At 39.3% G+C, this 23,774-nt stretch overlaps 1 protein-coding gene across 1 annotated transcript in view; it reads left to right on the top strand.

The window, feature by feature from the left end:
* dnajc7 (DnaJ (Hsp40) homolog, subfamily C, member 7) overlaps positions 1-23,774 on the top strand; it is a 48,137-nt gene that overhangs the window by 19,556 nt on the left and 4,807 nt on the right. The window contains exons 3-13 of the mRNA XM_052038697.1: positions 1,098-1,222; positions 2,636-2,749; positions 4,081-4,155; positions 4,933-5,051; positions 6,735-6,888; positions 9,538-9,702; positions 12,447-12,538; positions 15,127-15,200; positions 17,302-17,448; positions 21,266-21,418; positions 21,953-22,015. Of these exons, the coding sequence (XP_051894657.1) occupies positions 1,098-1,222; positions 2,636-2,749; positions 4,081-4,155; positions 4,933-5,051; positions 6,735-6,888; positions 9,538-9,702; positions 12,447-12,538; positions 15,127-15,200; positions 17,302-17,448; positions 21,266-21,418; positions 21,953-22,015 (1,281 nt within the window). The remainder of the gene's footprint in view (positions 1-1,097; positions 1,223-2,635; positions 2,750-4,080; positions 4,156-4,932; positions 5,052-6,734; positions 6,889-9,537; positions 9,703-12,446; positions 12,539-15,126; positions 15,201-17,301; positions 17,449-21,265; positions 21,419-21,952; positions 22,016-23,774) is intronic.

Below are 23,774 nucleotides of genomic sequence, written 5' to 3'. Positions count from 1 at the left end.
AGAAAAACACATGGAAAGAGAGAAATATGAGAAAAATATCTTAAGAGTTTTTATTGCTAAATTTCAGTCTTTCTCTGTGGTTTGTTTAAGAACATGTTTTTTTAAATCCTGGAGGCTTGTTAAATCCAGTTTTACGTTACTGTTATAGTTCAGGTAGGATTGAACTGCATAGGATATTGATGTGAAACACTTGACTTCTGGTTAATTTTACAAACTTATTGTTTTAATGGCTATTCTTTTAATAATAGTTTCTGAAAAGTTGGGTTATTTGTTGCTCCCTTGTACTATAGCACAAAAAAGTGATCAGCATCGTACTTCACCAGCAGCTGCCTCTCACCTACCCATCCTCCGGTATGGCAAACCCACTTGCTTTTATGAACAGTTACTCGAGGGTGTCAGGCAAACATATGAACTAAGAGCTGTTTGTTTAATACATAATTAACAGTGGTATTGCTGTTGTGTAGGCCAACGGTAACTTCTGTAGAGCAAGAGTTTTGCTTTATTTAATCAAGAAAAATGCCTGACATTTCCACAAAGTGGTGAAAATTAATTCTGACTATACTATTGCAATTAGTAGATGGTTCTTGTAAATCAAGGTGGATAAGGTTTAAAGGTCGATGGGTGACAGCTTGCTGTCAGCTTTTTAACTCATAACTAGATATGGGAATCACAAGCAAGATAATCATTTATTACCCATCCTTAGTTGCGCTCGAACAGTGGATTGCAAGGTTATTTCAGAGGCTAGTTCATATTTCTATGCATTTGGCCAGAATGCACGAGGCAGTTCTCTAAGTAACATTAGTAGTCTTTTTTTTTCATCAATCCATTAGTTTCATTGTCATTATTACTGATACTAGCTTTCTTGCAGAACTTGTTTAACAGAATTTCAAAGCTGCATCTCCCCCCTCCCAAAATGCATAATGGGATTTGAACTTGTGTTTCTTGATCAGCAACATAGTGTTGTTGAGGCCAACTTTCCCACCTTCCCAAAATTTATACGAAATGGGTTAAAATTAATGTTGATCTTCATACATATTATTTTGGAATTTCTTCTACCTGCCTGATAACTTCTTTTAAGTGTTCTTTTGTTTTCCCAGATATCTGCCCTAAAAATGCCAGTTACTATGGCAACCGAGCAGCTACTCTTATGATGATGGGTAAACTCCGGGAGGCCCTTGAAGATGCACAGCAGGCTGTGAGACTGGATGACACTTTTGTGAAGGTATGTCATGGATGATCAGTCTGAAACGTAATAATGGGTGACAGTGAAACCCCTGTTTTTTTTCCCCCCAAATAACATAAAACCTTTCCCTCAAATTCATCAGCATTACATGTAATGTTTCACATGGCAAATAAAGGAATCTGTTGTCTTTAAATCTTTTTGGTGGTTGACAACCCAGAAATAGGTGTGAATCTATTTGCATTCACTCAAATCAGATCATTGTTTTGTTTTTGGAATGTATTGTGACAGTTCCTTAAAATGTGATGCTTCTTTTAAAGATATTGGTGGTCACATTGTTAAATTTTTATTAGTATGCAGTTGCATTTTCGTAGACATTCAAATTAGAGCTTAAATATTGGGATCAGTCTTGGTTTTTGTAAATTTACATACATTTGTTTTGGACAATGAATTAGCTAAGACATTTTCTGGAAACTAGCAATGCTATTGCTATGCTTGTGAATTATAATTCTGCTAAAAAGCCTGAGAAAATGACACAATTTTCTTGTTATCTCTTCCACCTCAAAGTGTAAATATTACAGATTTGGCAACAAGGCCAGTACTAGTGGAAGTGGTTCCGAGGTACAGATATTGAGAAACGTAATTTATCACTTCACTTTTCCCACTTCTTCGACCACAGATCCCAGTGCCAGATCCCAATGCCAGATCCCAGCTTAGTCTATTCAACAAGCAAAGTTCCTAAGGTCAATGTTCAAGTTACAATAACAAAATGTCTATGTTATTGGACTATCAGTCAGAGTTATGGACTGTTGTTCCAAAGCCTGGAGTTCAAATCCCCTGAGGGTAGCTGGGGAATTTAAAATTGTGTAACTAAATATGTAATTTAAAAAAAAACTAGCTTCAATAATGGTAACCATGAAAACAACAACATTGTCTCAAAAACCCCGTCTGATTCACTAACGTCCTTCGGGAAAGGAAATCTGCCATCCTTACTCTTTGCTTGTATGTGACACCAGGCCCTGCAATGTCGTTGATGGCCCAGGACAGTTGGGGATGTACAATAAATGCTGCCATTGCCAATAACATCTTCATTCTGTGAATGAATATATTTAAAAAAATAATTAGCCTGAAATGTGCGGGTTCCAAACACAAAAAAAAACATGAATAATTAGACAACATGCACTAATGATTAGACCTTACTGAAGTTCTATTGGTAAGCCCAGTTTATTCTAAAATGATGTTGCTTCATTTCTTCTCAGCTCATGTCATTACCTCTCCATGAGTTTCTGATGTGCACAAACAAATCTATTTGTACCTTTAGGTTTGGAATTTCATTACTAGTTGAAGTGAAGAGGAGGTTGGAGATCTTTCAAAAAAAAGCTTTATCCTGTGTCGACAATTCTTCATCATTTTACAGAATTTTCAAACTGCTAAGTAGTTATGTTTTAATTTTAGGGTCACCTGCGAGAGGGGAAATGTCATCTTTCCTTAGGGAATGCCATGGCCGCCGGCCGGTGTTTTCAAAAAGTTCTGGAACTAGAAGGTGACAACACTCAGGCACTCGCTGAGGTAAGGAGCACATCTGTTGTAAATATTTCCAACACATAACTTGCCCAAGCAACCTTCACTCAACCGTACAGGATTCTAATGTTGGTTTAGATTGGCCTACATCTGGGCACCATTATATTCTTGCTGTTTTTTCTTAGATCACTGCTTACATTTACGAAAACTCTTGTTGGTTACTTTGATGTTAATGGAATCTTAATTTCACGTAACTACTCTTAATTGACCACTTTTCTTAGATGGGTGGAGAAGCAAGCTAACCCTTAGTTAAGCTGTTGCAAGATGAGATCTTGGTGTAGTTGGCTTGGTAAAGAGCATGATTCTAGGTGCACACTTAGAGAGTCGAGGAACAACCTTTATATCAAGTGAAACAAAAATATATGCTTATTCCTGGATGCAATCAGCATACATACAGAACCAAATGCTAGGCTTTCATGGAATTAGAACCTATGCTTTCATTTAATGTAAAAAAAAGCAATAACATAGAGATTTTTCAGGGCAAGGATTGGAAGAAGAGAATGAAGGACTGAGTCACAGGTCACCTTGTGGTAATGGGAGGAGAAACCATTTGTCTCAATCCATAAATAAAGCATATCGTGAAAGTGTGCTGAGGAGACTTTCAGGGAAGATAGAAGGATGAATCATGTTAACAATTGCAGCCTAAGATCAATCCTGCTGCCAGTAAACTTAGAAGTTTTCTGTAAAATCTTGATTCAAATTCAAATGGCTCTGTACCAATAAAAGGCAGCAGCAAATTCTTTTCACAGGTGAAATAAGTTGAAAAGAGAGAATGGTGCGGAGACCAAAGCAGAAGCCAACTTGGCATTGCAACAAAAGGACAGGGAACAATGTAGTTTAAGCAAGGTTTTAATTTTTGCAGGTGAAGTAAATTTGAAGAGGGCTGATTGTTTTGAAGGGATACGATGATATAGATAAAACAAAAAGGGATCAAGAGGAATCTGGCAGTAAAGAGCTAGAAGGAGATGAAAGAGGTAGTTATGGGCTTCATTGAAAGAGAAATATATTTAAGCATACTTTAAGCATTGACAAGAATAGCAGATTTTTTTCACAAGTGAAATCAGTTGAAGAGAGAATGGTGCTGTGTTGCAATGATTTCTGTTTCTTCTGTGCAGCATTTCTCTTGTGTGCCCACACATGTTCTGGTCTATATTTTATACACACAAAAAATATTTGCGCATCATTATCTGGTGACACACAGGATTTTGCTGCCTAATGTTGTATGCTAAACCAACCTATTCCAAACAGGTTTACTGTTGAGCTTTATTTGAGAAATTTGATATTGTACTGGACCTTCAGCTAACCTGTTCTTTCTCTAGCTGAAGAGCGCAGAAGCAGTGTTGGAGTATGAAAGAGTAGCTGAAATTGACTTTGAGAAAGGAGATTTCAGAAAGGTAATCCTGCATTCCTTCATAAATATGTTATTAGAAATGAATTAAACATTAATTTGTAACAATTTGGGACTTAAGAGATTTTTTAATGTTACAATACCTAAGCATCCAGCAAGTGAAGAGATAATTTGGGGAATCTGAAAATGTATGAAGATTCAAAGAAATCTTGCATGCCTTTTGTTGATGGCTTTGCAAGTTGATATAAGAAAATTTCCATTCACCTTTGCTACTCTTGGTTTTCAATTGTTTAACCTCCTCTTAAATACTTTCTTCCCCATACTCTGCCAAAAAAATGCAAGCTTTCTGTAGCTGGTTAGTTTATCCTGCCATAAAACTGCACTCAACCTTTATTTAGTCAGAAGTCTGTTCTTGGTCACATGTGCCAAACACCCAATATAGCAGCATCAGCACATGGTACAAAATTTGGCCAACAGTATCACTGGAATCAAATTTCTGAACCAGTGCCCAATTTGCAGCCACTGCTGTAATGGGGATTTAGCACACGTAACTGAAGATAAATTTCAATTCCAATGCCTCACCATCAAAACTTGGCTTATGAATGAAAATATACCCACTGTTTTATTTCTTTCTGAAAGACTCACTTTCATCTGCGCTGCATTTAACGTCTTTTTCTTTAATCTTTTGAGCTCAAATCAATTCATTCTTAGTTAATGAAAGAATTTTTGTGCTGTTCAAATCTCCCTTTTAGTTCTGGTTAAGTTAACAAACTAATTGACCAGAGTCTTATGTCATATCTCCCTCCTTGATTTGTTGTCTCAGGTTGTATATTGTATGGATCGTGCCCTTGAGTTTGCTCCTGTCTGTCACCGCTTCAAAATCCTTAAAGCCGAATGTTTGGCATTACTTGGTCGCTACCCTGATGCCCAATCAGTGGCAAGGTAGATATTAATCATTTTTGAGTACTGTGACTTTATGAATGTAATTTTGCACTTTTTAAAAATTCTTCACATTCCACAAGGGAAGTTAGTTCTGGGGACCAAATCACTTTGCATTTTGAGCACCTAGATTAGCATCAGACATTCCCAAGTCAGTTATACTACTGTAGGCTGTAGAGTAAAAATTCAATTTTATTCTCCATCTACATCAGTCTCTGAAGAACAAAGCATACTGCACCACTGTGACCCATGTTCCTTCCTTCACCCTGACTCTACCAATTGCTATGGCCAGCTTTGTACTTTAATTTCATGGGAACTAGAAATTAAAATCGACAGAGGTGATCAATGTTGTAGGAAAAAGCATATTACACGTTTGTTTCATTAAAAAAAATTGATAACAAAACTAAAATACTGCAGATGCTAGAAAGTTGAAATGAAGCACAATGCTGGAAATATGCAGTATGCCAAGCAGCATCTATGAAGAGAGGAATAGTTAATGTTTCAGACTGATATCATCTGAGCTGATAGTGTTAGGACAGGTAGAGAAAAGCCCAAATAGAGATTTGTTCAAAGTCAAGTTTGTTGTCATATGCGCAAGTACATGTATGCACAGTTGCAGTGAAAAACTTACTTGCAGCAGCATCACAGGCACATAGCATTAGCAACACAACATTTGCAAGAAAAACATAAATTAAACATAAATTATACAAGAAAAAAAACAATTAGAACCAAAAAAAAGTGCATTGTAGTCAAAGTGGTCATAGTGTCGCTATTGCTGAGGTAGTGATTCGGGTCGTGCAGGTTGGTTCAAGTCCAAATGGTTAAAAGGAAGTAGCTGTTCTTAAACCTGGTGGTGTGGGACTTAAGGCTTCTGTACCTCCTGCCTGATGGTAGCTGTGAGAAGATGGCATGGCCTGGATGGTGGGGATCTTTGATGATAGATGGTGCCTTCTCAAGGCAGCGCCTTATGTAGATACTTCCAATGGTGGGGAGAGACATGACTGTGATGTATTGGGCTGAGTCCATTGTTCTCTAAAGCTTCTTGCATTCCTGCACATTCAAATTGCTGTCACAAGCAAAGAATGGCTGGGATGTCATAGAGCCAATCCCCAATGAACTAACGGAATTGGTATCTTTAATGGTAGAGGAAATAAAATGGTGGGCTGCCTATAGTTTTAACAAAGTAACGTTCTGTTTTGTTTTGACCTTTTGCCTATTTGCTGATAGCTAACTAGGTAATTTTACCCAGAAAGTTACTGCGTAGAAAGCCATTCTGTCTTTTCTGCTCGTCCTTTCTCTTAGCAGGAGCTACCAAGTTCGTCACACCCCTCTGTTCTTTACCATCATCCTGCAGTATTTTCTTTTTTGAGTATTTATCCAATTCGCTTTGCAAAATTAATAATGAATTTCCTGCTATCACCATTTCAGATCATAACAACTCATTGTGTAAAAACAAAAAAAATCCTTTTTTCCCAAACTACTCTGAATCTGTGCCCTCAGTTTATTGACTCTTTTCTTAATCAAAAGAGTGTCTGAACATCTACACAGTCAATTTTTTGTTTGTTTTTACTAACAATAATATCAGGTTCTCTCTCCATCTCTGCTCTAGTGTCAGCAATCCCAGAATGTTTAACTTGCCCACATAACTAGGGCATCAGCAATGATTTCTGTTTGTTTTTGTTTCAGTGATATTTTGCGCATGGATTCAACTAATGCAGATGCTTTGTACGTGAGGGGACTTTGCCTTTACTATGAGGACTGTATTGAAAAGGCTGTGCAATTTTTTATCCAGGCTTTAAAAATGGCACCTGATCACGAAAAGGCTCGACTCGCTTGCAGGGTAGGTACTGACGACCCTCTTACAGGGCCTGGCGATCAAAAGTTGGTAGTATTCTTACTGCAGTAATGGTGTTCTTTCTGTAAAAGTTTTTTTTCTGTTTTATGACATATTGAAGTGTTTAAAGTGATTAGAGTCTTTTAAGGGTCAGTCACAAGAGTGATAGGAGACATTTGCTTGTCCTGATTCCATTTTTATGTGCATATAAACCGTGCAATGCTTCCCCTTGTTATTGTGAAACTTGGATCAAAGGTCAACACCAAGGATAAAAAGAGGAGGGAGAATGGAATAAGCCAAGTAGCAGGTTTAGAGGAGAAACAGAAACTTCAGTGCTTCTTGATTTTTGTTTTGCTTGCCAGATGGTTGCATTTGACTATGGCAGCAATGAAACAACAAAGCCAAATGAAATTTTCTAAATTTGTAATCTAAATTTGAAATCTTCTAATACTTTGACAAACTGAATTGCAAATTGCTTCAATTTTTTAACTCTTTTATAATAATGGAATTTTGCAGCTTGGATATTATCGAATAATACTTTTGGGTGCTGGTATGCTTATGCAGGTTAAGTTTCATGAGTCTGTTTAAGGGTGGTTATCTGTATTGCCTGAGCAAAGCTCAGAGTGAAGAATCAGGTGGCAAGAGTTTCAAGACTGATCGAGCCTGCTTGATTTTCGTAGAAATATACAATGTAGAAGTGAAGCCACTTGGCCCATCTAATCAACATCAGCCAACGTATTGCTATCCAACCTGATCCCAGTTTCCAGCTCTGAGTCAAAATCTTGCAGAATATGGCAAGTGTTTGTTCAAGTACTTTTGCTTGGATGAATATTTTTGGGCAGAGAGATGCAGACTATTCTCCATTTCCTTCCAATATTTAAAGGCAATAAAAACTGGCACAAGAAAGGCAAGTCTCATAGCCAGTTCTGTGCTTTGCCTTTCATTTGGGATATTTTATAGCACTTGTAATGCAGACAAAAGCAACTCAATAATCCTTTACTATCAGGTGCATTATATCTTAAGTATAATAAGATCAGCCTTGATGCACGAGCTTTGGGTAAACAAATATTTGAATGTATTCCTGTAAATCATATGGACAGTAATTGCATTAAACCCAATATTCTGTTCCATTCTATGATTATCCACCACAGAATTTTATGTAATTTTGTGAATTGCTACAATATCCAATAAATCTTGTATTATTAAAAGCATTGTTACATAATTACAACCAGCCTCTGTGGAAGGCTTCATAAAATCTGCAAATTTTGACATAGATGCAGAAATTTGTATCAAATGTTTTACCAATTGATGTCATTTTATAATTTAAAAAAAGACATTTCCTGTTATCTTCCTGCATGGGAAGCAAAGTGTTTACAATAGCAATTGGCACATAGGGGAGTATTTTCTCCATTTGCTTTAAATAAATCAAAGCCATAAATAATCAAATTGGCTGAAATGTATGTTATCTCAGATGACTTCCAGGAAAATGTAAGCACATTGTTTTTACAGAGTACTGTGGATTATTGTGTCAGCTAAGATCTGCATTGTACTAATTCACTTTTTATCAGCGTTACAGCAAGGCAATGAAGCTAAACCTACCACAAACTTCTAGCCAAAGTGACTGGGAAATGATTTTTCATGGTACATTTCTAAAGTGTCATCATTCAACTGATTCATGAGTAATTTTACTTTTGGTAGTAGGATACTTCAGTGGTTGTTATAAAACTTTCCTCATGTTAGGGGTAAACGATGCTTAAAGTGCAGCTGGATATCAACCCAAAATGCCAACTGATGGTCCTGATGCAGGGTCTTGACCTGAAACGTCAGCTTAGACCTTTTGGCCACTACAGATGCTGCTTGACCTGCTGAGTTCTTCCAGCGTTTTGTTTTTGTTTTGAATACTGAAAGTACAATCAGTTGATGTTTTTCTTTGCGTCTCTTGAATGAGAAAGTTTGGGGCTGGGGGGGGGAAGATTCCACAAACTCTTTAGAACAATTGCACAAGGTTTTTATTTTCCTTTGATCATATTTGCCACTCTATAAAATACCCTTGTATCTCTATTTTATTTTATTAACAGTTATCCATTAATTTCTGCAATTGCATTCAGCAGCAGTAACAGTTTGTCCCGTCACTGCATTACCCGCGTCACAATATCAGGCCCTGGCAGCATGAACGCCAGAAGCTACAGTTGCACTGGTCCCTGTCCTGGTTCCTCAACACTGAAGCAGGTATAGCTTCAAGATAATTAGTTTCTAACATTCATTTCATATGAATAGTGTGAAGGGCTGAAATAAAAACTCAATGCATAGCTAGTCATTCAGAATCTGGAAAAAGGAGGAAAGGTTAATATTTTGGGTGGGGACCCTGATCAGAACTATCAGATCTAATGAGTATTGTTCCTGAAACATATTTCTGGGGCCTGAGCATGAACTGCTTGTGATCCCCTTTAGTGAGGGAAAGATGCATGAACACATAAAGAGTGTTTTTTCTTTAAAATTACTTTTACCTTCTGGAATGTCTTGAACAATTGAATTTTTTTTAATGGAAAAGAAAATTCTTAATGGTAAAGTGAACACTTATGCTAAGATGTTGCTTCTTGACATGTTTGAACTGAAATATCAGTGTGGCGATATTTGTTTTCTTTCTGCAAATAGAATGCTAAAGCTTTACGAGCAAAGAAGGAAGAAGGGAACAGGGCTTTTAAAGAAGGATCTTTTGACAAGGCATTTGAACTTTACACAGAAGCTCTGAAAATAGATCCAAATAACATCAAAACTAATGCTAAATTGTACTGTAATCGGGGCACAGTAGGCTCCAAGGTAAGTTACTTGCTATTTTTGTTATTTAGTCACATGTATGTTGTTTGTAGCTGTCACTAGGCTTGGGTAATCTGAATATTTTGCTGACTCTGTTTATCCAGGGATTAGGTAAATACCACAGACCAAGTTACCCCAGATGTGAGCCCATCTTTCACCTGGGTTAGGTGATGTTAGCTACTCTAGTGATATGGGGAGTGTGCTAGCTGTTCACTGCTTTGTCGGGGGGGGGGGGGGGTGTTGGGGGGAAGGAGTGTGAAAATTGAGTGAAATTACTGCTCGAATCACTATCCAGTGATCCCTGCAAGAAATGCATATCAAGTGAGGACATGATTGGAGTTCAGATTGATGTCCACCCATTCTTCTCCTACCACATGCCTGGATACCACTCACTGAATATAGTAACGATTACAACAATAGGACCTGTCTGTGATTCAATGTCTACAGGATAGAATAGGGGAAATTATAAGGGGCAAAAAAATCAGCTGTGGCAATAAATAAACAGTAATGTTCTCTTTAAATTTGGAAGAAAATGCTAAGCTTCATTGAGTCCTGGGATGACTTTATATTATCACTAATAGAGTATTGTGTCCTGTTCTGATCGCCTCATTATAGGAAGGATGTGGAGGCATTCGAAAGGGTGCAGAGGAGATTTACCAGGATGCTTCCTGGATTAGAGAGTATGGATTATGAGGAGAGACTAAGGGAGCTAGGGCTTTACTCATTGGAGAGGAGGAGGATGAGGGGAGACATGATAGAGGTATACAAAATATTAAGAGGAATAGGTAGAGTGGACAGCCAGCGCCTCTTTCCCAGGGCACCAGTGCTCAATACAAGAGGGCATGGCTTTAAGATAATGGGTGGGAAGTTCAAGGGAGACGTCAGAGGGAGGTTTTTCACCCAGAGAGTGGTTGGTGCGTGGAATGCGCTGCTGGGGGTGGTGGTGGAGGCTGATATGTTGGGCAAGTTCAAGAGATTGTTAGATAAGCGTATGGAGGAATTTAAGATAGAGGGATATATGGGAGGAAGGGGTTAGAAAGTCTTAGGAGTGGTTTGAAGGTCGGCATAACATGGTGGGCCTAAGGGCCTGTATTGTGCTGTATTGTTCTATGGTTCTACAATCATCACACAAGTGTAAAGGGGATCTTCATTTTAATTTGATTTACTACATTATCAGTGAAGAAATTACAGTCATAAAATATTACAAATGGCTTTCTGAAGTAAACAAAGTTGGTTTGGGTGATATGAACCATAGAACAGTACAGCACAATACAGGCTCTTCGGCCCACCATGTTGTGCCGACCTTTAAACCTCACCTAAGACTATCTAACCCCTTCCTCCCACATATCCCCCTATTTTAAATTCCTCCATATGCTTATCTAACAAGCTCTTGAATTTGACCAACGCACCTGCCTCCACCACTGCCCCAGGCAGCGCACTCCATGCACCAACCACTCTCTGGGTAAAAAATCTCCCTCTGATATCTCCCTTGAATTTCCCACCCATTACTTTAAAGCTATGCCCTCTTGTATTGAGCATTGGTGCCCTGGGAAAGAGGCGCTGGCTGGCCACATTATCTATTCCTCTTAATATTTTGTATACCTCTATCATGTCTCCCCTCATCCTCCTCTCTAAAAAGTAAAGCCCTAGCTCCCTTAGTCTCTCCTCATAGTGCATACTCTCCAAACCAGGCAGCATCCTGGTAAATCTCCTCTGCACCCTTTCCAACGCTTCCACATCCTTCCTGTAATGAGGTGACCAGAACTGGACACAGTACTCCAAGTGTGGTCTAACCAGAGTTTTGTAGAGCTGCAACATTACCTCGCAGCTCTTAAACTTGATCCCACGAAACTACCCTATCCACCTGTGAGGCAACTTTCAGTGATCTGTGGATATGAACCCCCAGATCCCTCTGCTCCTCCACACTACCCAGAATCCTGCTATTAACCTTGTACTCCACCTTGGAGTTTGTCCTTCCAAAGTGTACCACTCACATTTCTCTGGATTGAACTCCATCTTCCACTTCTCAGCCCAGCTCTGCATCCTATGAATATCCCTCTGCAATCTTCGACAGTCCTCCACACTATCAACAACACCACTGACCTTTGTGTCATCTGCAAACTTGCTAACCCACCCTTCTACCCCCTCATCCAAGTCATTAATAAATATCATGAAAAGTAGAGGTCCCAGAACCAATCCTTGTGGGACACCGCTAGTCACAGCCCTCCAATCTGAATGCACTCCCTCCACCACAACCCTCTGCTTTCTACAGGCAAGCCAATTTTGAATCCACACGGCCAAGCCTCCCTGGATCCCGTGCCCTCTGACCTTCTGAAGAAGCCTACCATGTGGATCCTTGTCAAACGCCTTACTAAAATCCATGTAGACCACATCTACTGCACTACCCTCATGAACATTCAGAAATGCAGCACTGAGGTAAAGGGCAGTCGAAGCAAAGTCTTTAAAGTTTTAAAGGCAAAGGAAAACAGATTTTGATAAGCAAGTTGTGAAAGGTGACTGGAATTGGAGATGAGGTTGTGAACAAAACAGCCGTGATTTTAAATGATGAAGCAAGCTTGCAAGGCTGAGTGGGATATTCCTGCTCCTAACTTGTACGGTCATATGTCCATGTTATGATTGGAGAAATGCAGTTGTAACAAATTAAATATGGTTTAAAAAAAACACTTACTACATGCTTAAACGTTATTAAGGAATACTAAATTTTCTGGTTGTAACATGTTTTACAGCTCAATAAGATGCAGCAAGCAATAGAAGACTGCACAAATGCAATAAAACTTGATGACACGTATATCAAGGCATATATGAGACGGGCACAGTGGTGAGCGGCATGTTTGTTGGATTGAATTTCAGCTTTTCATTGTGTCTAAATGTGCATTTGGTTTGACCTGTGGCATCACTGGGAATTGGAATGAGACTTTGAATTTCACAAAGCACTCTTACAGGCTGCTGTCAGACTGTGGCTGTCACTCTGGTTTTGGACTCGAGAGTTTAAAGAAAACACTGGGATAGAAATTGTTCCCATGTTGCTACCATCGAATGTACAGTAAAATGGCAGCTGCATGTTATATTCCACATTGAAGTCAATTCAGTAGCAGTGTAGAACCCTCCATCACAACATTAATTGCATATATAGAGCTTATGACCAGTAGTTAATTTCTTTCTTGGCATTTTAACTACGGCAGCCATATAACTAGTTTTTTTTTTACAAGGAAGGAACTGACATTCGTAGCATCGTCAGAGTCTTAGCAGAACAAATGTCATATAGCATAGAAACTAGACTGTTCGACCAATGGAGTCTGCACCGACCATCAACCACTCATTTAGGCTAATCCAACGTTAATCCCATTGTTTATTCTCTCCACGCTCTCATTAACTCCCCCACATTCTACCGCTCACCTGCACATGAGGGGCAATTTGCAGTAGCCAATTGACCTACCTCACCCACCTGTCTCTGGGATGTGGAAGGAAACCGGAGCACCCGGAGGAACTCCATATGGTCACAGGGCGAATGTGCAAACTCCACACAGACAACATCCAAGGTCGGGATTGAACCTGAGTCTCTGACACTGAGGCAGCGGCTCTATGAGCTGCACCACTGTGCCACAACACATAAGGAGGCCATTCACCCCATTATATCTGTGTAAGTCCCTTGAAAAAGCCATCTGATTAGACTGAATGTCCACTTACCATAACTCTGCAAATTTCTTCTTTGGAAGTATGACCAGTTGCAAATCAAAGCATCTGCTTCTGGGAAAAGAAATTTCTTGTAATTGTTTGCCTGGAATTTTTGCCAATTATTTTGACAGCTCTGGCTGCCGATTACAGTTCATGTACCAGTATAAAATGGATTTGTACTATGCAGTTGCTCAAAGTTATGAGGGAGTTTAGTCAAGGCTATTAAGCACTGCAGCCCAAGCTTCCTAACTCCCGTGATCTCTCTGCACTCCCGAGGTGCTTCATCCCAGCTACCATTCTGACAGATCTCCTCTGCATCCTGTCCAGCTGACACTTTTCTAAAATCTGATGTCTTGAAGTGAACATAATACTCCAGCTGAAGCCTAGCCAGTTTTTTTCACAAAGGTTTACTATATCTTCCTTGATTTTTGTATTATTGTCTTTATTAATAAAGGATCCTGAATGTTTTCTTAACAGCTTGTCAAAATCTGCCAGCTTTTAAGGATTTGAGTGTTCTTAACCCAACAGGCCTTCCCTTGGTTCCTGCACCCCCTTTAAAAATTGTATTAAAATTTATAAATTTTCTTCACTATATTGCCAATGTTCTACTGAAGTTTATTGCTTATTACCTTTCCAAGGTTTCTGGCATCTACAGTCTTTGAAATTTTGTCATCTATGCCTAAGTTCATGTCATTGATATTGAAAAGAACATTGATTTTAATATTCACCCTTTGGGCAATACTACAGTACACTTCCCTCCACTTTCATAAACAAATGTCCACTGCTACTTTTTGCTTTCTAGTCTCTTAGCATATTTCACATCCATGCGCTGTCATTCCATCAATCTAATGGGATTCATTACGGACAAGACTGTTATGTGGCATACTGTCTCAGACATTTTGAAGGTCAATATACATCCTCTGATATTTCATGAAGAATTTTATTAAGGCATGATTGTTTAACAAAACTGTTCATCCGTGCATTCATCCATATTCTTCTTAGTGATAATTCCTATTAATTTTATTAAGTTATCCCACTACTGAAGTCAAAAGGGTTGGGGGTTGGTGGCTGGCCTACAGTTGGCTCGTTTATCTCTCTCTCTCCCCTTGTAACAACAGGGGCGTACTTGCACTCCTCTAGTTCATTGCTGCCACTCCAGTATCCAAGGACACTTGATGATGGGGCCCATCCTTCAACTGTTACTTCCATCAGCGGTCTACTATTCATCCCAGCTGGACTTTTCTATCTTGAGTATTTTTTGACTTTGAATGCTTGTCATGTCCTTCTGCATTGTGGTGACCAGAACTGTTGTACTGTACTGTGGCCTAATTTTTAGCTTGATATCATCGTTCTGTATTCTGTGCCTTGTCCAATAAAGGGAAGTATCCTTTATGCTTTGTTGCTCCCAGACATGGGTGCTTCAGCAGTCATTTTGCTGTGGGATCGTTTGTGTCCATCTGAGAGAGGCAGCAACTCTTGTTTAACGTCATAGACCTGAATTCCTTGAACCAACTCTGAAATGCCAGCTTATGTTTAATCCTGTGGTGGGACTTGAACCTGTGGCTTTTTCGCACAAGTCAAAAGTACAAATGACTGCAACAAATTTCCGTTGGTGTAGCTGCAGTTGATTGAGAATGTGGAAGTAAGTGTTGGACTTAAAAACAGGCATTTTGTGTCTGGCAAAGTGTTCACATTAATTGTTTACTGTGTTTATTTTTATACCTTTTATAGTTATATGGATACAGAACAATATGAAGAGGCTGTAAGAGATTATGAGAAAATATACCAGACAGAAAAAACAAAAGGTAAATTTAATAAATCCTCTCAGTGGCTGTTTATGAACAGATCATTTTGATGCAAAGCTTCAAGACTAAACCATTTCAAAATATATTTCCTCAGCAAAGCAATCAAAATCCTTGGCTTTTTGGTGGCATGTGAGATCAAGTGCGTGTAATATTTTGTGATCGCCAGTGAGCCTTAGAGAGGAGTGCGTTTCTGGTGGCAATATACAGTTGCACTAACCCAATAAATTGTGTTCATGTTAAGGCTATATGATTTAGAGCTAAGTGTTTTACCAGATTGCAGGTGAGTTGGCCTACCCTGCTTTTCCCTCCACCAAACTGTGCTTTCTTAATAAAGTTAGTAGGACTGCTTGTTTTTTTTTGGGTGGAACTTGGGAATAGAACCAAGTCAGCAGATAGATGGGAGAGAAGTCACTGATTGTGTAATCATAAATGGACATTGAATGCAATGGGTTTGATGGGCTCAGTGGCTTTGCTATGAGTTTTGTTTTTTAAAAGTGTCATTATCTTTTAGGAACTGCAGAATTTTCTGTGATAGCTTGAATTTCTTCATCTCTGTATTCACTAATTGTGCTCTAAATTTTAATGATCTATAAAATTCCATTACCGAACCTTAATGTCTTGGAGAAGAATATGCAACTTAAGCTGTTTAAATTTCTTTATCTCAAAAATTGGTTTATATACAGTATTCTATTGAGAAAGTAAAATGATTTTTAACTTCAAGTCCATTGAATGTCACAGGATACATTCTGATGTGAGAGGCAATTTAACTTGTGCTTCCAATCCCCCATCTCTGAATCATGGTGCTTTTTACATGGAACAGGCTATTTTTATTTCCATTGACCCAGGCAAGCCAATTCCATATGTTAATTGTGCTGCGTGAGGAGCATCCTGACGTCAATTTTAAATTTGTCTTTCATTATTGTTTCTGTATTTATCCTCATAAATTTCCAAGTAGTGTCGGTGATTTATAATTGGTTTTATCTCAAATGGCAATGTGTCACTCGAACACCACATTTAACCTTGACCATGAATAACTGAATTTTGTAGTGCAGGTCTCTATTGTTAACATGCAAGTATTATAAATTCTGCAAAACTAGCTCTTCGGAGTGTCTGAGATTTGGGCTATTTGAATTCCTTTAACTCTAAAATTAGCTTAAACTATTGTGAATATAAAGAATTCTGTGTTCAAAGAATAACTTCCTTTTCTCTGAAGGGCATAGCAACTTTGTAAAAGGTAGCCTAGTCTGCATGGTTTAAAAAACTGGCTGTCTTTTTTGTGCAGGCAATGAGATAATTTTAGAGAGGTGAGAGAAACTTTAAAATGGCTTTGGACTCCCTTGACCAGGCTCCACATTGTAATAGAGTATAGGTTTTTAATGGAGCAATGTTTTTATCGGTCATGATTTTGTTTGCTATACTGCAGCAATTTATTCCTCTGGACTCAGTTCAATTTAAAATTTACTGTGGCATATTATTTTAGTGCTTCAAGTGAATACCAAGGAAGGATATTTGGAGATTCCAGGTTTAGTTTGGGCCTGACTTTGGCTGCATCATGTTTACAGTTCTTGACTTTAAAATTGTAAGGATGATTTAAGATTTAGATAACACATCTGAAAAAAAAACTGAAGTCTTAACTTCATTTTGAAGACTAAATGAAAACAGAAAATGTTAGAAGTATAGAGCAGGTACCTAAGGAGGACAGAGAGAGTTTTGGGTGTAGATCCTTCATATGCAAATATTTTGTGTAACTGGAAAACCATGAGATGAAAAGATTGAGGCAGAAATCACAGTTCAGTAATGCAGAAGAGTTAATGGAATTGAATGAATTGTTTAATAAGAAAAAAAAATCAGTGATACTAGGAAAAGATTTTTGGGGAAAAAAAATGAAGAGTTGAGATTAAAAATATATGAAAAAACTCTCAAAAAAATCAAATAAGGGAAATTGGAGACAGGAAAAATATCTGTAAAGGAAGGAGACACTGTGAGAAAATTATGCCTAATACTTGCAGCTTAAAGATAAATACCTTTAGTTATGAACTGCCTTTTGGTGGAGCATACTCCAAAACACCTAGGGTGTCTTATTTTTGTTTTCTATTCTTAGAGCATAAGCAACTTCTTAAGAATGCTCAGCTTGAACTGAAAAAGAGCAAACGAAAAGATTATTACAAAATTCTTGGTGTTGACAAAACTGCTTCAGAAGATGAAATTAAGAAAGCCTACAGGAAGCGGGCACTGATGCATCACCCAGGTAAGACAGAATTCCATATGTTGTCCCAGCAGTTGCCTACAAGCTCTGAGTTCATTGAAAGTTCTGGGTTTGCATTTGAGTATGGTTAAGCATGATTTTCCTATGTCCTCGATCTTTAATGTCTCTCCTGCATTCATTGCATTGATACTCAATGTGTTAACTCCTACAAACTTTAATATTATTTTTTTCTTGTGCCTAATTATTTCTCATGCCTAGCAAAGAGCTTTGAGTGCCATCTAATATATTTCAAAAGAGGGGGATGACCTTGTAGAGCTTTAAAAACAATCATGAGGAGCATACATAAAATAGATTCTTTTTTTCCCAAGGCAGGGCACCGGTTTAAGGTGAGAAGAGAGAAATTTAAAGGAAGTCTGAAGGCTAAGTTTTTCCACACAGAGGGTGGTGAATATCTGAAACAAGCTGCCAGAGGATGTGGAAAAGCACAAAGGGATACAAGCCTAATGCAGGCAAATGGAATTAGTGTAGATAGGTGTCACGGTCAGCATGGACAAGGTGGGCTGAAAAGTCCCGTTTCTGGGCTGTATGTGTCTGTGATTCCATGAATAGACCATGCTGTAGTGGGAAATAGTTTCTGTGCCTGATGCTTTATATATGGAGCAGTTGTCTGTATTTGGCTGCCACCTAGTGTAATATTTGAAAAATCCCCTTGTATATTTGAGATGAAATTGATTTAACTTGCAGTGGAATGCAGATGTTTTAATTAGATAGAAAAACAGTAAAAAGATGGTAAATTAGCATATCCTGCGTATCTAAGTCTGCAGAATGAAGCTTGGAGTGAGTTTTTCTCTACTCATTTATTTCTTATGACTCTGTTCCTCTATTTTGCCAATATTCTGATGTAATCCCTCTTAATCCTTTCACTGCAAGCATTGATGAAGTTAGAGCTCCATCCAGTGGCAAATACCACACAGCAATTAACCTGTTTGTTCAGTGGCTTTCCAAGCTTGCGAGTTGCCTGTTCAACATTGACTTTTTACCTTTTATCTTCTTGACTTCTTAGTGGCATCTCTGGACTCCTTTGTTAAAAATGCAGCTGAAAGCACAATGAGTGAAATTTTACTTTATATCAAAGTAATGCAGAGTTGGTAGTTGTAACGGTGAAATTATCAGGTGTCAGAACATTGTTAACTGACACCGGCTTTGAGGTTTTTTTCACCTACATAGTTTAATGCAGAAATCCTGAGGTTTCTGTAAATGATTAAGCTCTCATTCACAGGCTGTCTTTGAGCAACACAAAAGCACTGGAAGAAATCAGCTGGTCAGGCAGCATCAATGGAGGGAAATGGACAGTCGACATTTTGGGTTGAGACCCTTCATCTGGACCCTTCAGTCCCAGGTTGAGACCCTTCAGTCCAGATGAAGGGCCTAGGCCCAAAATATTGACTGTCCATTTCCCTCCATAGATGCTGCCTTACCCACTGAGTTCCTCCAGCGCTTTTTGTGTTGCTTCAGATTCCAATGTCTGCAGTTTCTTGTGTCACTATCTTGCTTTGAGGCTGCCTCCTCCAGAATGAAGGGAAATCGAGGAAGAACGTAACATATTTACAATCTGATCTCAAATTATCATTTGTTGCCTGAAGTCTAGGTGACCGACTATGCCGTACTTATTACTACTATGCCATCCTGCTTAGAAAACTCTCCGGCCCTATAATACTTACTGTATGCATGTAAATTGTAATTCCCTCACATAAGTATTTTAAAGTGTGAGTTTAAACTTATTTTTGCTTTATGATTTACTTCTGATATTTCAGCCTGTAATTTAAATCACGGGTATGTTTCAATCTTTATTTACTACTCTGTAAGATGTTAAAAATATTAGGAAAGTATTGTAAAAAAACGTAAGAAATGGGAACAGGAAAAGACTGTTTTTCCCTTCTTGCCTGCTCTGCCATTCAATCAGATCATGGCTGATTTTTGCTTAGCACTGTTTCCCTCACCTAACCCCCATATCCCTTGATTCCCTTAATATCTAAAACTCTGCCCTGCAGTACTGTACTCAGTTTAAACCACCAGAGCGCTCTTGGGTAGTGAATTCCAAAGATTTACTGCTCTCCTGGGTGAAGAAATTTCTTCTTGTCTCTATCCTGAACATCCCACCCCAGTGTAGACAGCAACGGTGCTGAGGTCAAGAAGGTTGAGAGCTTCATGTTCCTTGGAGTGAACATCACCAGTAGTCTGCCCTGGTCCAACCACGTAGATGCCACGGTCAAGAAAGCTCACCAATGCCTCTACTTCCTCAGGAGGCTAAAGAAATTTGGCATGACCCGTCGACCCTCACCAATTTGTATTGATGCACCATTGAAAGCATCCTATCCGGTTGTATCACACCTTGGTATGGCAACTGCTTTGTCCGTGACCGCAAGAAACTGCAGAGAATTGTGGACACAGCTCAGCACATCGCTGAAACCAGCCTCCCCTCCACGGACTCTGTCTATACTTCTCATTGCTTCAGTAAAGCAGCCTGCGTAATCAGAGACCCCACCCACGCTGGACATTCTCTCTTCTCCCCCCTCCCATCGGACAGAAGATACAAAAGCCTGAAAGCACATACCACCAGGTTCAAGGACAGCTTCTATCCTGCTGTTATAAGACTATTAAACGGTTCCCTAGTACCATAAGATGGACTCTTGACCTCACAATCTACCTCGTTATGACCTTGCACCTTACTGTTTACCTGCACTACACTTTCTCTGTTGCTATTACACTTTATTCTGCATTCTGTTACTGTGTTACCTTATTCTAACCTTGATGCACTATGTAATGAATTAATCTGTATGAACAGTATACAAGACAAGTTTTTTGCTCTAATAAACCAATTCCAGTTTCAGAAACAGAGTCCCTACCACACATTTTGCTAGGTCATCAAGGCATGTCAGTGCTCCACCACTGACTGCAAAATCCGAGCAACGAACACAAAATGCTGGAAGAACTCACCAGGTCAGGCAGCATCTATAGAGGGAAATGAACAGTCGACATTTCGGGCTGAGACCCTTCATCAGGACTGGAAAGGAAAAGGACAGAAGCCAGAATAAAAGGGGAGGGAGAGGAGCATGAGCTGGCAGGTGTTAGGTGAGTCGAGGCGAGAGGGGGAAGTTAGGTAGGTGGGGGAGAGGGGGTGAAAAGGAATGATGTGAGAAGCTGGGAGGTGATAGGTGGAAGAGGCAAAGGGCTGAAGAAGAAGGAATCTAATAGAAGAGGACAGTGGACCGTGGGATAAAGGGAAGAAAGTGGGCAGATCGTGAGGGTGGAGGAGGGGAAAGAGAAGGGATGAAGGGGCCACAGGAATGAGGGAAAACAAAGTGGGGGGGGGAGAAAACAGAGGGGAGAGGTTACCAGAAGTTAGAGAAATCGATGTTGATGCCATCAGGTTGGAGATTACAGGGACAGAATATGAGGTGTTGCTCGTCCAACCTGCGTCTGGCCTCAATGTGCCAGTAGAAGAGGCCGTGGACAGACGTGTCAGTGTGGGAAATCTGGGCTACCTCTTTGCTATTTGCTCCCTCGTCATGAAGGACAGCCTCCTCTTCCCTCAAGCCTTGAGCTAACTGATTCCAAGCACATCCATACTAAGAAATCCAGATGTGTCAATGTGATTCCTTTGTAAGTGGCGTACAATCAAAATATCAGTGATTTCACACATCTTGTATGTCCACATACATCTACATTATTTGTGATTCATGTCTGAATATGCAGTGGCCTGAGAATATATATTAGAAGTTATAGATCTGAGAATTCAGAATAAAAATCGTGATGTAAAGCATATCTTATGGTTAAGTGTCTCTTTATCTCTGTGCAGATAGACACAGTGGTGCCAGTCCAGAGGTACAGAAAGAAGAAGAAAAGAAATTCAAAGAAGTAGGAGAAGCATTCAGTATTCTGTCAGATCCCAAAAAGAAAGCGCGTTATGACAGCGGTCAGGATTTGGATGATGACGGCATGAACTCTGGTGGTAAGTGAGTCCTTGTAAAACTGCTGTGAACAGCACCTTTCTGTACAACCCTAACATGCTGACCTGTACAGGTAATTAGCCTGCAAATTTCTGATACACAACAATGCAGCTACTGAAATTTGTGAGCAAGCTAGCAAATTTTAAGGGAAGAAGCATTACCTAGAATGCTTCATTTGGAGAAAGGGATTATTTTTAGCTGGCAGTGCTACAGACAGCTTATCTTCAGCTATATCTGTATTAAAGTATCATGTGAGAATTGCTGCAGATTTGATTGGTAATCCCCAAGTTGAGTCACTGCAAAGAGGCTATAATTACAGCTCTGCCTCAGTTGTTTGCATCCTCGTTGTTGTCAATGCCCATCTTAGTGCTGCCCATGTGCGAGATACTGAGAGCTATCAGTGGGAACCCAATCCAGGACAAGTTATTTCAGGGTAAAACTGGAAAACAATGGAACATGGGAAAATAAGTTTTAGTTTTGTTTTACTAAGGAGATCAGTGTGTGATTGTTTGTTAATTATTTTCTTATTGTTGCAGATTTTGACGCTAATAATATTTTCAAGGCATTTTTTGGTAGCCCGGGTGGCTTTAGTTTTGAAGGTGAGTTTTAAATATACTAAGTCTATAAATGCATGCTTTAAATTTAAATGGAATATATGCTGTGTGATAGTGCACTCAACCTCCACTGCTGTTCAGACCTGTTAACCAGTGGATGGGACAATGCTGCCTGTGCTCCTTGTTTGATGCTCCTATGTGGAATTAAGCCCTGGATCAGGCTAGGTTATGAGTTCCACTCCGAATAAATAGCCTGACAGTATTCACTTTCTCATTCATAGTCAAATTTGCTGTTCAGATGAGGTAACCACACAAGCTTTGCCTAGTATGAGAAAGGGAGTGTACACTAGAAAACAGGAGTAGGTCACTCAGCCTCTCAAACCTGCCCCCCCCACCATTCAATATGATCTGTCCCAGGCCTACTCTTCTTTGCCAGTTCCTCATAACCATCAATTCCCAACAGAAATTTATCTACATCCTGATAGAGGTGTATAAAATAATGAGAGGCATTGATCATTTGGATAGTCAGAGGCTTTTCCCCAGGGCTGAAATGGTTGCCACAAGAGGACACACGTTTAAGGTGCTGGGGAGTAGGTACAGAGGAGATGTCAGGGGTAAGTTTTTTACTCAGAGTGGTGAGTGCATGGAATGGGCTGCCGGCAACGGTGGTGGAGGCGGATATGATGGGGTCTTTTAAGAGACTTTTGGATAGGTACATGGAGCTTAGAAAAATAGAGGGCTATGTGTGAGTCTAGTAATTTCTAAGGTAGAGACGTGTTCGGCACAACTTTTTGGGCCGAAGGGCCTGAATTGTGCTGTAGGTTTTCTATGTTTCTATCCTCTTCAAATACTTCCAATAATCTAGCCTCCACAACCCTCTGGGATAGACAATCCCAGAGATTCACCACCTTCTGCAGCAAGAAATTCCTATGCCCCTCAGTTTTAAGTGACTGCTCCTTGTAACTATGTTTCTTGTTCAAGATCTCCCTCTAGTGGAAACATCACAGCATGTACCTTGTCACGTTCCCCTTAGCATCTTGTATAAGATCATTCCTCATTCCTCTAACTTCACAGTAGGACCAGATATTTTTTAGATTATAGGCAACCTCTCAGCTCATTTATCTCATTTTCAGCTGTGTTCGCAAATCCAGTATCTCAGTTGAATGGTAGACAAGTTCCAACTATGGTGTGATTTGGACAAACAGCTTTCCAGTGGTGCCTGAGTCATATAGGAAAGCCCAAAATAACATCCAAGTTACCATAACCATATAACCAATTTAATAATGCCAAACTTATTCACACCAGCTTCTATTAGTGAGTTACTTAATAGAGATTTGATTTGCTGATGCTTGCAGCACTTTGAAATTTAATATATGCAAAGGGAAATGCAAAAAGGTGCAGATATTGAAAATCTGAAATAAAAAAAACAGGTATTTCCAATATTTTCCATTTTTATCATGTGCAAAGGATACCTTTCACTATGCAAATTTTGCTCCTGGCATAGAAGATTCTGTATTAGAGGTATAATATAGTGGTTAACTTGTCAAGTAATCATATGCCCAAAATATTGATCCCAGGTCCTGTGTTGAAATCCACCACAAGCTCCTACTGTATTTACATATGGTTAATTAAATAATTATGGAATTTAAAAAGGAATATTATCAGTAATCATGATTCACCAAATTGTTGTTAAAACTCATCTGGTTCTCTCACATCCATCAGAGGAGAAAACCTACATTCCTTGCCCAGACTGACCTCTCTGTGACTCCAGACCCACAGAAACTGGTCTCTGTCATTCAGCTTA

This window comes from Pristis pectinata, chromosome 25 (assembly GCF_009764475.1).
Source record: "Pristis pectinata isolate sPriPec2 chromosome 25, sPriPec2.1.pri, whole genome shotgun sequence".
NCBI lineage: Eukaryota > Metazoa > Chordata > Chondrichthyes > Rhinopristiformes > Pristidae > Pristis > Pristis pectinata.
This window is presented reverse-complemented; position numbering and strand designations above follow the sequence as displayed.